The 13730-nt window shown below is 47.3% G+C and overlaps 1 protein-coding gene across 6 annotated transcripts in view; it reads right to left on the bottom strand.

Moving 5' to 3' along the window:
• PPP2R5C (protein phosphatase 2 regulatory subunit B'gamma) overlaps window positions 1–13730 on the bottom strand; it is a 134322-nt gene that overhangs the window by 83265 nt on the left and 37327 nt on the right. For 3 of the 6 annotated variants that reach the window (XM_080931353.1, XM_080931351.1, XM_080931352.1), the window contains exon 1: window positions 11608–11755. The exons of the other annotated variants lie outside the window; for them this stretch is intronic. In XM_080931353.1, coding sequence (XP_080787479.1) covers window positions 11608–11701 — 94 coding nt within the window. In that variant the 5' untranslated portion in view covers window positions 11702–11755. Of the gene's footprint in view, window positions 1–11607; window positions 11756–13730 lie in introns of those variants that run through there. 6 annotated transcript variants of the gene reach the window in all.

Here is a 13730-nt window from a genome sequence, read left to right as displayed (position 1 = left end):
CTACAGGAGCCCCCCAGCACTGGCACAAAGAGGAGAGCTACTTCAGACTCTCAGAATCACACGAAGCATCTTTACCACGAGTGACGTCAGGTTCAGCAATGAAATACTTGCCAGCTACGCTTTACCAAGCCAGCCAGACGGTGGATCTCTCTCGGGGTAGCTGAGGTCCTTAACTCAAATGGAGGCAGGGCACCGGGAGTGCCAGCGCTGCGAAGAGAGGCTGCAGTCTGCACGGGATACAGCTACACCGCTCAAGGCCCTGTTGAGTTAATTTCACCATAACCACAAGCCCTTGGGAAGAGCCTTACCTTCCTGCCCCAGGATCTGCATCTTGTGTTTTTTCTAGATGACACCATCAGATTGATGAGCCTGTTTCGGGAGCCTGCACTCTGCAGCACTGTAAACGCGGCAGACAGCTCTGCCGAGATCTCTGTGATAAAGGGACCTGCAAGAGCAGCTTCCCATGCCTGTGTAGAGCATGTGCGCCCAGAACTGTGAGTCAGAAAGCCCAAGGCCTCTGTCACCAACTGCTCCAGGACCTCGGGCAAGCTGGCGAACTCTCTGCTCTGAATTCCACAACTGTAAAAATGGGGGCTAATAACACCTGTTTACTTCCTCCGGCTGCTAATGAACACCTGCAAGGAGCTTTGAAGATGAAAAAGGCTCCTGGGCGCTAATGACAGCAGTGAGGGTCACTCTACTCTCCCGGGGAGCCACAGCATCCAAGCTGCTCTTCCAAACTTTTTGCATAAACAATATGAAGAACCCCCGGAGAAGATGAAGGATGGTGATGCTTGGCACACTGGCTTGTAGGAAGAAGCTCAGCACTGATGGCCCTGCCTCGGGGCCGATGGGTAAATATTTACCCAGGCAGCCTGTCTAGTTACTATGGATGCCACAGTTAAGGCTATTAACTTGGCTGATAAAGTCCCTGCTTCCTGTCAAAGAATGCTTTACTAAGAATGTTTCCTAAAGTTTCCTTTATTTATTTATTTTTAAACATTTGAATGAGAAGTGTGTCATCAGAAATTACTTTGTGGCTCCAAGTTTAGCCCAGGATTCACGCATAGGCTCTCTGTGAAAAATAAAAGGGTAGAAAAGTCTCGAATAAGCCGATGGCCCTGCGCACTTGCTGCACTAAATGAGGCAGAAGAAGGCTAGAGGAGCTTCTTATTCATGTACGCACACACGCAAGTACCCCACCCCACACACACACAAGCACGCATGCACGCACGCATGCACTGAGTCCAACCAGATAAATTTCCAACCTAGAAAGATAGGACAATTTGTGTCTGTTTAGTTGAGTATGATAAATTCAGCTCACAAAAATGAAATACAAAACTTTTTGATTGATATTTTAAAGCTCCCATTTAAATATGTATAAAACTTAAAAGTGAAAAAATGCAGAATTTCTATTATTATTGTGCTATTTAAGTAAGTCCCACCCCACCCCGAAGTTTCTCTACCTCAGACAACTTCAGGGTCTGAAATATGTGATGGTCTCAGGTACATCTGGGAGATTAGTCAGAGAAAACAGTGGGAGCTGAGCCCTCAGGAGGCTAAGCCAAGACTCTGGCCAACCTCAAAGAATGAAGCTTTTACTTAGAGAGGAGGAAAGGCAGCTTTAGGAAAACACTAGAGTATAAATTTTCTTCAGCTTGTTTAGTTTTTCTGCAGCACTGAGAACTAAATACAAGGCCTCATACGTGCTAGGTGAGCACCCCAACGCTTAGTTCTATATCCCTAACTTTGCCTATACACTTTTCTGTTTGTTTGGTTTTTTTTTTTTTTTTTTTTGGATTAATAAACAACATTGTGTGAGTGCGTGTGTGTGTGTGCATATGTGAGTGTGGAAGGAGGTTAGACACACTTGTGTGTAATGGCTAGGGGTGGGGTACGGGGTGCCGGGATGACACTGGGTGTCCTGCTCTGGCACTCTTTAGCTTCCTGTTTTTAGGCAGAGTCTCTTACTGACCCGAAACTAGGTTTGCAGCAAGACAGCTCGAGCGGCCCTCTTCTCTCCTGCCCGGCTCCCCACAGCCCTAGGGTAATAGCCACGTGTACATGGGCACACCTGGCTTTTTACAAGAGTGCTAGATCAAAAGTCTTGTGCTGTTGAGATGTAAGTACTCTTACCTACTGAGCCATCTCTCCATATTCCCAAACACTGCTCTTAGCACAGTGTCCTTTGTGATTTATCATGAAGAAGAAGAAAAAAAGATCTCTGAGCCAGGTGTGGTGCCTGTAACCCTAGCAAACCGGGGCTGAAGCTGAGGGTGGTGTACTTGAGGGCAGTTGGGGCTACATAGTATCTATAGGAACCAGACATATAGTTCCAAGAATACCTGAGACAAACAAAAAATTGAATCTGAACGTATCAGACTCTGAGCCAGCCTACTCAGTGAGCGGCCGCTGGCTGTCCCTCCTGGCAGGCATCTCCCACAGGACAGAAGGAGAAGCGGGCTGAGTCTCACTGTGCTTCTCTTCTGCATGGCTGTTATTTTGAAATTTCAGAGTTCCTTCCTTTCAGCCTCCCATGAAAATAAGGAATCTGGCCAAATGCATTTCTAAAGAGAACATGCTTGCAGACTCGGGAAGGTAAAGACTTAAGCCAGACCCTATAAAATGATGGTCAGCCCCTCCCATAAATCTGACGGCACTGATTCCTGGGCAATGTCATCTGACAACCCAGGAAGGGCTGTGTTTGGAGGGGAGGGTCACTCAGTGATTGTGACTTCTGTGACAGTTGGAAGAGTAAAAGGTCTACTTAGGCTCAGGTCTGAAGAACCAGGAAAAGGAAGCCCACATCTCCAGGCTGAGATGAGGGACGACACTGGGGCTCCACCCTGAACTACACCAGGAAGAGAAGATCCGCCTTGTCATCCCTGACACCTGTAAAGTGACTACAGAGCTTGGTATGGCTGTCCCTAGGGACAGCCCTGGCCAGGTGGCAACTGCTATATACTTCCAAATGTCTCCTCCTTCCAAATGCTTACCTGGTCCAAACATTTTAGATCAGAATTACAGAAGGATAAGGGAGACTGAACCCAGTATTTATGCCCTGAATACGTAGACAACATGAGGCAGGTTATAACGTGCCAACAGCTGAGAGCGTCGCTTGTTAAAGATTTGCAAAGAGTTTTGTTTTCTCAAATTCCTTACATTTTACTTGTTTTCCTTAATGAAGAAATAAAAATGACTAGAAACTTCCTGTGAATAAGCGCACGTTAACATTACCTGTGTGGGTAAATTAACACACACGCAGGAGAACACCTGCACTCGAACACAGCCGACCACGAGCAGCTGGCAAGCACAGTGCAGGGAGCGCAGGCTAGGAGGACAATTAGGTCTTAGTTCTGACTAAGAAAAACGCAAGAAGCCGGACAGTGGTGGCACAGGCCTTTAATCTGGAAGGCAGAGGCAGGGGGATCTCTGTGAGTTTGAGCCTAGCCTGGTCTACACAATGAGCTCCAGGACAGCCAGAGTCACAGAGAAATCATGTCTTAAAAACCAAACAAACGAAAAAGCAAAAGTGGCTCATTCATATATGGACTGGATGAAAAGGATTTTAAAAACAGAGTTTTAAAGGTAAAAGGAAACTAACCCGATGTGCAGCCTGAGGGCCTTTCCACAGTCGTGGGACTCAGTTCACCCGGCCTGTGTGGTGTGGTTTGTCGTACGGATCTGAGTGGGAACACACAAGACACCGCTCCGGGAAACACAGGGTTGGGTCACTCACTTTCAGTGTGGGCTACAGGTTCTCAGGAAAATGTTTTCTGATTTTTGCAGTGTGAGGAACCGCTTACCCACGGACAGTGTTAGCTTCTATATCCAGAGATCCAGGCCACAGAGGAAAACATTTTAAATGTCACCTTCTCCTTAAAGATGGTTGTCAATAGACATATTTCATGTCGGACCACACTTTACTAAAACAAACTTTTTTTAAATCAGGAAATGATACTATTCTCTGCTTTTGTATATGTCTTTGACGGCAGACTAACAGAAGGCAGGTAGGCATGGCTGCTTCTGAACTCAGCTTCCTGTGGTAAGCTGTTTTCATCGAAGGGTATGGGAAACTCTACCCGCCCCCACACACTCAACGACAGACACACTTATCTGGAAAAGGAAAGGGGCTTCCATCTGACATTAAAACTCAGGAAGTGACAGGTGCAACTTTATTTACATTTGTTGTTATCTTTGATTGGCTGGTTTCTGACACTATCTTACTCTGTAGTCCAAGCTAGCCTGAAACTAACAGTGATCCTCCTGCCTCAGCCGCCTACATGTACCAGCCACGATACCACAATGTCTGGCCAACAAATGCCACCTTCGTATATATTGGCTGCAATGTGGATCTGAGGCTGTGCTGATGAAGTTTCAGTTACTCAAAACTCCTCTGGTGTGCAGTGCCCCGTCAATGGCCCCGTCGCTGGCATATGTCTCCTGCTATGGTTACTTGCTGGTCCCGGGGAACACTGGAGCACTGAGTCACACAGATCTCCCACTGCAAGAGATCAGTGCCACCAATCCCAGGACAGTCTGCCCTGGAATTTTCATACTTACAATGGTAGATACAAAATTTCCAAAAATCTACACTTGGTTTGAATATTGAAATTTTATAAGAGGCAAAAAGTAGTACCACGACTGTTTCCTTTGAGCTGATAAGCTCCCTTCTTGGATATCTGAGGTAATGCGCCCAAACGTTCATGTCACAAACACAATGTGGCTTTTGGTGTTTCAAGTAAGTGAAGTGAGCTTGCAACTCAACTGACCAAGACGGGGCGTTTCCTCAGCAGAGCCAACGCACTGAGGCCACGCCGAGATGCAACCATACAGACTTGAGAAAGTGTGTGTCAGAGGTGGGATCTCCTAAAACGTTTCATGCTTCGTCAAGTTAGACAGGCCTGCGCATGTCAGAGTGCACAGTGGTGACTAGCTGGGGATCGCTGCCTTATGCTATGAAAGTAGCTGTTTACCCAACACTGTCTCTCCTTCAAGCCCATCTCTACACACTGGCCTTCCTCCTATGGTGACAGACTCTCTGAAGGCGCACCTGCAAAGAGGTCCCTTAAAGGTAGCTCTGCAGCTCTGGGGGTTACAGAGCCCATGGTGTGCATGGTTCTCTGATGACTACAGGGCTGTCACACCATGGAGTTGTGAGTGTGTGGCTCTCAGGTGTGTGGCCTACACAGAGCTGGAAGACTCGTTTTCTGTAGCTGTGTGGGAACAGAAAGCAGCTTCAATAAACACCTCCTCCTACCTCTTCTCTGAAGCCTACCTAGACGGAAGGGCCAGCAACTCTGCAAGGGTTATGATTGTTCCCTAGGATGGACTATTGCTCTTCTCAGGATTTTGTAAGTTAAATCCCCACAATTTAGAAACAGCACTTATGAGCAACAGAACCAGCAGACAAAAAATTCAGCATATGATAAAAGCTGCCATATGCAAATGATAAAAAGGAGATGGTAAAACCCCAGAAATGTTAACATATCGATCGAGCTCTGCTGAAACACCACAGTATTAAAAATTAAAACAGTAAGACTTAAGGTTACACCCGAGATCTCACTCAGTTCAAATGCTGCCTAACCTGACAGGCAAAAGTAAGTCGAAGGAAGGCAGAATGTCAGTGCTTCCTAGTCACACACAGCAGCAGCCGAACATGGGGCACATGCCTGCAGTCCCAGACACACGGGAGGCTGAAACAGGAGGGCTTCTTGCGCCCAGGAGTCTGAGACTAGCCTGGGCAACATAAACCATCTCAAGAGAGGGGAGGAAAACCAACGGCAAAACTGAAATGCATCCCTATGAACAGTGAATCCCAGAGAAAGCATCAGGCAGCAACACTATGCTCAAAGCCCAGATGGGAAATGCCACGCGTGCCATCGGTCACAACCGACACCACTTACTTTTAAACCGAATGTGTCTTACGGTTGCTAATGCTAAAACTCCTCTTTGACAGTTAAAACCCTAAGTTCAGGTGTTCAGTTAGGACTTGGCAGAATTAGAAAAGGCTGGACCAGGGGTTAGTGCATGCTCCACAAAGGTCACAAGATGGCCCCTGGGATCACCCAGCAGATCATTTTATACACGCTCACGGGGTACTGAAAGGTGCTGCTTTAGGGTAGTAACACAGTAAGAGATGAAAAAGCCAGAGACAAACAGACCTCAACTGAACTTCAAGGAGAGCAAACATGCAGGTGCCCCAGCTGTAACTGTGGTTAACTCTTGGGCTCCAGAAAGTACCACAGGTACCCCACAAAAGGGTCCCCACGGCCACCACTCACACGTGGAGACACGACATTTCGTTTTAAGCTACTGACTTATATTTACTTGATTATCCCTCTCACAAACAGTGAAAAGGTAAATCAAATTACTATTCCTGTTTCTGGGCACAGAGAAGGGCGTGTGTGCCTGATATATAACCAGGGGTTTGGATCCAATCGTGTGTCCTTACCCTGAAGCTCAGAAAAAACCTTGGGTTTTTTTTCTCCTCAAGTTACTGCATACGGCCAGTAAGAATGCTGTCAATATCAAATCAAGCACAGACCCCAAAACATGGGGAGCCAGCTGTGCAGCCACTGAGTCAGCAACCAGAGGGCAAAACTGCCAACACGCAGGACAGCTGGTGACCACTTAGGGAGCAATTTCTATGCTTCAACAGGTCCGTCGCACTCTGCCTAAAGCAGTCTAACATTCTTCCTTCAAACATCATGAAAAACTTCAAACCTATGTATGAGTGAGCGGGCACTGGAATGGCTCCTTCCCTGGACTCGGCTGTCTGTGTCAGCACGCTGCCTTAGACCCAGTGCAGAGATCCCTGACCCGCCGCTGACAGACGCTTCAGTCTGCATTCCCTGACAGTAACTTACACATTCCCATCTTTAAGTCCACAGCGCCAGGGTCCTGAAGCTGGAGATGCTCCCCAACTGCCCCAATCCACAATCAACAGGTTTCACTGCAGGTGTGTGTCACAAAGCAGCCCCAGGTTGGCCTTGAACTTACAAACACCTCAGGCTAGTCTTGAGTTTTTGACCCTTTTATATCAGTCTGCAGTGCCAGAGTTGTGAGCACCACTCCAACACAGCTTGATTTTGTAGCTATTTTTAGGTAACATTTTAAAATGTATTTTGGCACATGTGTGCATATGTGTAGAGGGCAGAGGACACGTTTCAGGATCTTGTTCTCTCCTTCGCCACACGGGTTGCAGAGACAGAACTCAGACCATCAATCCCTCCCTCCCAGCAGTCTTGTCAGCCCCTTGGTTTTGTATTTTTCCAAACAAGAAGCTGATCTACATTACTCACGGCATTTAACCATTACACTTTAGCCTGCATTCTTAAACCAGAACAATTTTTTGACTTATGAATAATTCACAAATCTAAAATAAAACCAGCCTTCTATCCGCTCAGAGTGTAGTGTCCTTGCTTGCTTCGGGCAATGTCTTGTCAAAATTCAAAAGGAAGGCTTTAAAGCATTTTCGAAATTACATTATAAAATAAACATTTTTGTGTGTGCACACATGCAGGCACACACAAGTATACATGCCACGGCCTGTGTGTGAAGGTCAGAGGACAGCTTGTAAGAACTGGTTCTCTTTCACTATGTGATGGCTTGGTGGCACGCTCCTTTACCTGCGGAGCCATCTTTTGAGCCTGTCTGCGGTTTTGTCATATAGCCCAAATTGACCTTAAATTGACTCTGTACCTCAGACTGGCCTGGGTCTTCAAACAACTCTCCCCCCCCCTCTCTCTCTCAGGTTTGAGGAAGTAAGTGAGTGTGTACAACCCACAGTAAGCCCTGCTTTCTCAGATAAGAAACAACTGCTGCTCCTCAGACATCACAGGGCACAGTGAGTATGTAGGGATACGGGACGGTTCCCCTCACCTCGCAATTCTGTGACAGGGGTTGTGCTGGGCTCTGACTGTCTTAGATTCACTGCATCTCTGTGGTCCTGCAGAAGGCGCTCCCCTTTCTCTCCAGAAGGGGGGAAAAAGGAATAGTAAGGGACTCAAAAGGAAAAGTGGGACAGGTGGATGTGGCCGTGGTGCTGAAACTAACAAACATGCAGTCGACACTGCTTTTGCCTCTGGGACAGACACCTGAGGCAGCATCCACATAGTAGACCCCCAGGCTGGAGGGTGGGAGGTCGAGACAGTCACATTAGGACAGCTGCTCACCAGCAGGCAGGACCAGAGAGCGAGTGACAAGCCAGTGCTCCTGGAGCCTGCAAGGTGCTGCAGGAAAACAACAACAAACGCGGTGCACTCAGCTGTGTCTCTGACTTGCCAGAGATTCTCTTCCTTTAAAAGTCTCGCTCAGCTTCCCTTCCTTGTTTTAAGAATGTGTGTGACAGTGGATCCCATTCTGACCAGTGCTCATACAACACCGGCCCCAGATGTGTCCCGAGAGCACCTGCCCACCTGCTGCACAGTCACTGTCAACGCACTGTCCAGATTGTCATGCTGGGAGACAGAGGCCCGGGGTCAGCTGCTTCACTTGCTTCCTGCATGGCTTTTCCTAAGTTCTCACTGGCAAAGTGAGCACCCACCAACCCACGGCCCAGCAACTGTTTGAGACAGGGCAGGGTTTCCTCCATTAGAGCCCATTTCCCAGAAGAAAGAGGCTACCTTAAAAAGGACGACTGGCTTTTTCCTGCTACCAGCTCGGCGTCCCCCACTGTCACCCAGGAAGTTTCTAGGAGATCAATCAGCATAAGGTTGACAGGTCCAAGACTTTCTTTCCGATGGCCCTGAGTACTGGTCAACAGGAAGAGGTTCCAGGCTGCCTGTCCTGCTGCCTTCTCTGGTCACTGGCATCTTTCGGGCTGAGCTGTCTCTGCCTGAAGACTGGCTCTGAGGTGGGTCAGCGGAGCTACAGGGGCCAGCCACAGAGGGCAGGAGGCGGTACTGGAAGCTTCAGAAACCATGTTCTACGTCTTCACAGCTCAGACAGAGGAGCCAGAACAGGTGGGGAGCCTATGACCCACGAGCGAACCCAGCCTGCCCCCTGCATGTGTAAATAAACCTTTGTGGGTCGACAGGCAGGCAGGCCTCTTCATTTACCTCTGTAGCTGCTGCTGCTGCTGCTCAGGGCCAAAAATATTTACAGTCTGGACTTTACTTGAAAGAGTGCCAATTGCAGACTAGACCTTTGCTGTCCAATTCGACAACCCTGACTGGCTGACACTTATCTAAAATAAAGAATTTTAAGTGCTTGACGGTCACATGTGGCCACAGGCTGTTAGAGTAGACATCACAAAGTGCATTCTCATCTCGGTAGACTGCTCTCTGGGACTGCAAATGCAGGGTCTAAGTCATCAGGCTAAATTTACAGCCATCGCTCTCCCCTGAAGGCAGTTAGGGCTGCACGGGTTAAACCATCTTCCTTCACACTTGAACTTTTAGGAATGGTGAATTTGCCACATTAATCACTATCAGCATCACGAGCATCACCAGGGACGGAAAATCAGGTGAGCGGCAGCATCCACAGCGACTTGTCTGCCCCTCACCCCAGTGCCCCCACCCACATTGAAAGCAGGCCACAGCATCTGCTCAGGTTCCAAGTTAGGATCAGCCTAGAGTGTGGTATTGTCAAACACAGGGTATGCAAAATGAATAAGAAATGAACTCTGGGTACACAACTGTTATGCAAAATGGGGCCACTGAATTGAACAGGTGACTCGGCACTGGGGAAAAAACTAAACCTCTTGAAAGATATTCTGCCAACAGCCACAATTTCTCTTCAAAAGTGACTTACAAAGATTGCAAACAAGACAAAACAGCTTCCTAGACTTGGGCTCTAGTCCCATCATTAAGGCAATGTGATCTTGGGCAAGTAGTATTCCCTTTGGGGTGAAAGACCCCTCGGTTTTAAGGAGGTGTGGGGGTGGGGACAGCCCTCTACAGTTCCTTCCTTCCCAGCACTTCAAGTTCCTGTGCTCCCCAGGGCTCCCAGCCCACAGGTGCTTCTTCCTGGCTTCTGTCCCTCTCCAGCAGGGGACAGTGAGAAAGAGGCTGTGTGTCAGTCATTTTAAATGACCTTCAGCACTCGGTTCAGGAAGCCTGAAGTTTAAGACAACAGACACCAACATGTCTTTAGGAAGTCTTTAAGAGGAAATCAAGTATTCCTTGAGACTGAAAATCCCAGGTGTTTGCATTACAAGCTAGTTTTAGGTTGCTACCTGTTTCTGTGAAAACCTTGAGTCCCTTCCGGGGTCAGGCACTTCAGGCACTTCTCTTCCCTTGACAATTAGACACAGAACAGCTAGGGAAGACACTTCCTGACAGGCATGGTAAAGTCTGGACCTAACAGGGCCTTCCACAAAGGAATGATTCTATTTATAAAATGTAAAGACAAATGATTCTATTTTTGAACAAATTCGGAATTCCAAGAGAACCAGAGTATTGGGTGTGTAATAAGTGCCAGAAGGCTAACACACCAAAGGGTTGTTGAGGTTGGGGAGGTGGCTCAGTGGTTAGGAGCACCTGTTGCTGTTGGAGAGGAGCTGGGCTCAGTTGCTAGCACCTGCGTGGTGGTTCACTGGCACCCCTAACTCCAGTTCTGAAGACTATGAAGCCTTCTGACCCCTGTCAGCCCAGGCATACATGTGGCACACATACAGAAAATAAAAAATTTTAAATTAAAAAAATTTACCCATAAGGGGCCTTAAATGTATTAATACAGGACTTCCCCATGTAATCCAATCGAGTCACTGCTTACTAGCCAGTGGTTCAGAATCAGCCTCTGCCTGGGTCCTGCAGTGAAGGCACCTGTGGTCACCCTTTGCTTCTTCCTGGCGGCTTACATTTAGCCATTGTGAAAGCCAATTTCTCCGGCATCTCATGATCTCAAGGAGGATGGGGAAAAGCTACACAATTGCTTCCAACAGGCTGGGCATTCCTGTGACCTACCTACACACACACACACACACACACACACACACACACACACACGCAAAACTTGTTGCCCCTTTATAAATCTTACCAAAGCCTTTACAGTGTTCTAAAGCTAAGAGCTAACATGTAACAACTAGAACCCCAGCAGATCTCAGCATCTCAAGCAGAAACCTATCTCCCTTCAGGCTGCACAGCTAGATTACATATCCTCCAAAATGAAGTTTTCTTCTGATCAATCCTTCACACTCTCTGCCTGAATTCATCCTTAATTCAGAGCTGTGTCCCCGGCAAAACCCTTGCAGTATTAACCAACACTAGCGCCAAGGTAACTCAAACTCTGTGAGTAGACAACTTAGCCAGGCCCGCCTAGCCCGCCTCTCTTTCCTTCCCCCACCCAAGACCTTCCCCGGGCAGTGACTTCACATCCTTTGACATCAGCACAGCCTCGAAAGGGGGATGGGAGAGCAGGGAGAAAGCAGAAAAACCAGCTTTGAACTCTGCGTGCAAGGCCTCCTGAGCCTCAGGCCCCGTAAGTAAGGTGTAAAATGCCCACATCGATCGGAGGTGACACCCCCTGCCTGCTCAGGCACAGTCCCGTCAACATGAAGGGGACTCTGCTGGTTAGACTTCCTGCTTTTCCTATCCAAAGCACAATAGCCATTTATTAACTACCCACGGAAGGTTCCGGTCAGTAGAACACACAATAACTCACCTCGAATGTGGAGAAGGGCCACGGGCTGGAAAGGCCCGTTGGAGCTGGCCGCATCCACCACCATCCCGCTGCCCGCTTTATTACATGTCAACATCTAGGCTCCAGCGGGAAGGGCGCTGTACTCCTTAAGGCAAGAAACCAGCCTCCATTTTAGTTTTAAAAAAAAAAGACAAACTGAAGCTCTCTGCAGCTGGAGGGAACTGGCTGCTTCGTGATGTCACTAGGCACGGAGCTCGCTGATTGGCCGGAAGCTGCAACTTAAAATGACACTGGAGGAAAAAAAAGCCTGCAAACGGAACGAGCGTTCTGTTTGGCTGTCAGTGTGTGTGGATTAAAAGCCTGGGCATTTTCCGGCTTTCTACAGTCTTCATTTCTCGGTAACTTTTAGGTAAGAATCCCAGCTCTCGGAGGATGGCACCAGGGGCCACAACCTCCATTGGGGAGTGCATAAATGACTCCGAGAGCAACCAGAAAAAGGGAGTATATTGCTCGCTCATTCTCCATGATTCTACCGTTTCCCACACTGGTTCCCCCCAATTCAGTAGCATCTTAGACCAACCTGCCCTGTACCCTCTACCTCTCAGCTCGTTTTATTCATCTAGTTCTTTTTTTTTTCTTTCTTTCTCTTTTTTAACAGTTCTAAGGAGTGAGCCTAGGGCCTGGTGCTCACTAGGCAAACCTCTCCCATAAGCTGTACCTTCAGTCTGAGCACTTACTTTAGGAGCATTCTGGCAACCCAGTTGTTAGGAGGTAAGCGGCTATTTAAATACTACAAAGCTCCAGTTCGTCCAAGCTCTCCCTGATGGGGCAACTGAGGGATTTATAATAGGGTCACAGGTTTCTGCCTGAGTGAGACCTAGTTTTCAACCCCCAACCCAGACAAATGAGGGTTAAAAATCTAGGAAGGGGCAGCTTAGTAGTTAACAGCCAGGAAGTGCTACAGATGAACTTAGATTTACTCCATGGCTATGGAAAGGCATAAAGTAGAGGTGGGACATAAGAAAAAAATGCATTGTCAGGTTTGATTATTTTACATTTAAATAAATTTATTTATTCATCTAGTGTGTGTGTGTGTGTGTGTGTGTTTTCACAGCTCATGTGGAGGTCTGAGGACAACCTGTGGGAAAACAGTTCTTTCCTTCCACCATGTGGGCACAGAAATCAAACTTGGGTCTTCAGACTTGGCAGCAAGTGCCTTTGCCCACTAAGCTGTCTGTCTGGTCCATTCTATTTTTGTAGTTTAAAAATGTTATTATGTTAGATTCCTTAAGTTACGCTTTCTTCAAATTTAAAATTAAGATTTTTTCTATTTATTTGTTATACTGCTATTCATAGCTTTTTTTTTTTTTTTTTTAAAGAATGAATGTAAAAAACTATTCTCAGAAAAGAGCACACTTCTGAGTTGGAGCACTGTCCAACTCAGGAGTGTGTGAGATGATAATCCTACAAAAGAAATGCTCTTTCAGGGTCCACGGGGAGGCATCGGAAATGTGAGGAAATCTCTGTCAGGGCTGGAAATTCTTCAATTCATAGAAACATTTCTGGAATTATGCTGTCCATTTTATAATGCTTGATTCAAGAACAAGACAAAAAAAAAAAAAAGCCTTTAACTCCTAAATACACCTGACACACTGGTCCATTACGTCTGTGAGTCTAGCCTGATACACTGCAGTCAATGAATGAACCCCTACAACCATTCAGGATGATTATCAGGTCTTCCTCACCAATAAGAACAGATTTTACCTTCTCAGTAGGTGTTAAGGTAATTCAACGGGGAAAGAAAAAGTCTATTTGAATCCCTATCCTCTCCTTCAGAGCCAAAGATGCTGCAGGGTTCTACAGCTCAGCAGAACATGAAGGTGGGATGAGCTTGCAGGGCTGGGATGGACCTGGCATGGAAGACACCTCAGTCCTGGCATCCTATTTCTAACAATCCTGGAAAGAGGATGCCCCTGATGGTGTTCTCTGCACTTGCACATGTGGGTACAGGAGAGCAGCCTGTGCTGTGATAGCAAGGTAATGCAAAGGAGATTCTGAGTTTCTCCACTAACCCCATCTCTACCACCTCCCCACCCCCACTGTCTCTCAAGACAGGCAGGCAGTGCTGAGGGCAAAGGTCACTT

Source organism: Micromys minutus (assembly GCF_963924665.1).
Source record: "Micromys minutus genome assembly, chromosome: 1".
NCBI lineage: Eukaryota > Metazoa > Chordata > Mammalia > Rodentia > Muridae > Micromys > Micromys minutus.
Note: the sequence above shows the minus strand (reverse complement) of the source record. Positions and strands in the feature narration are given on the sequence as shown.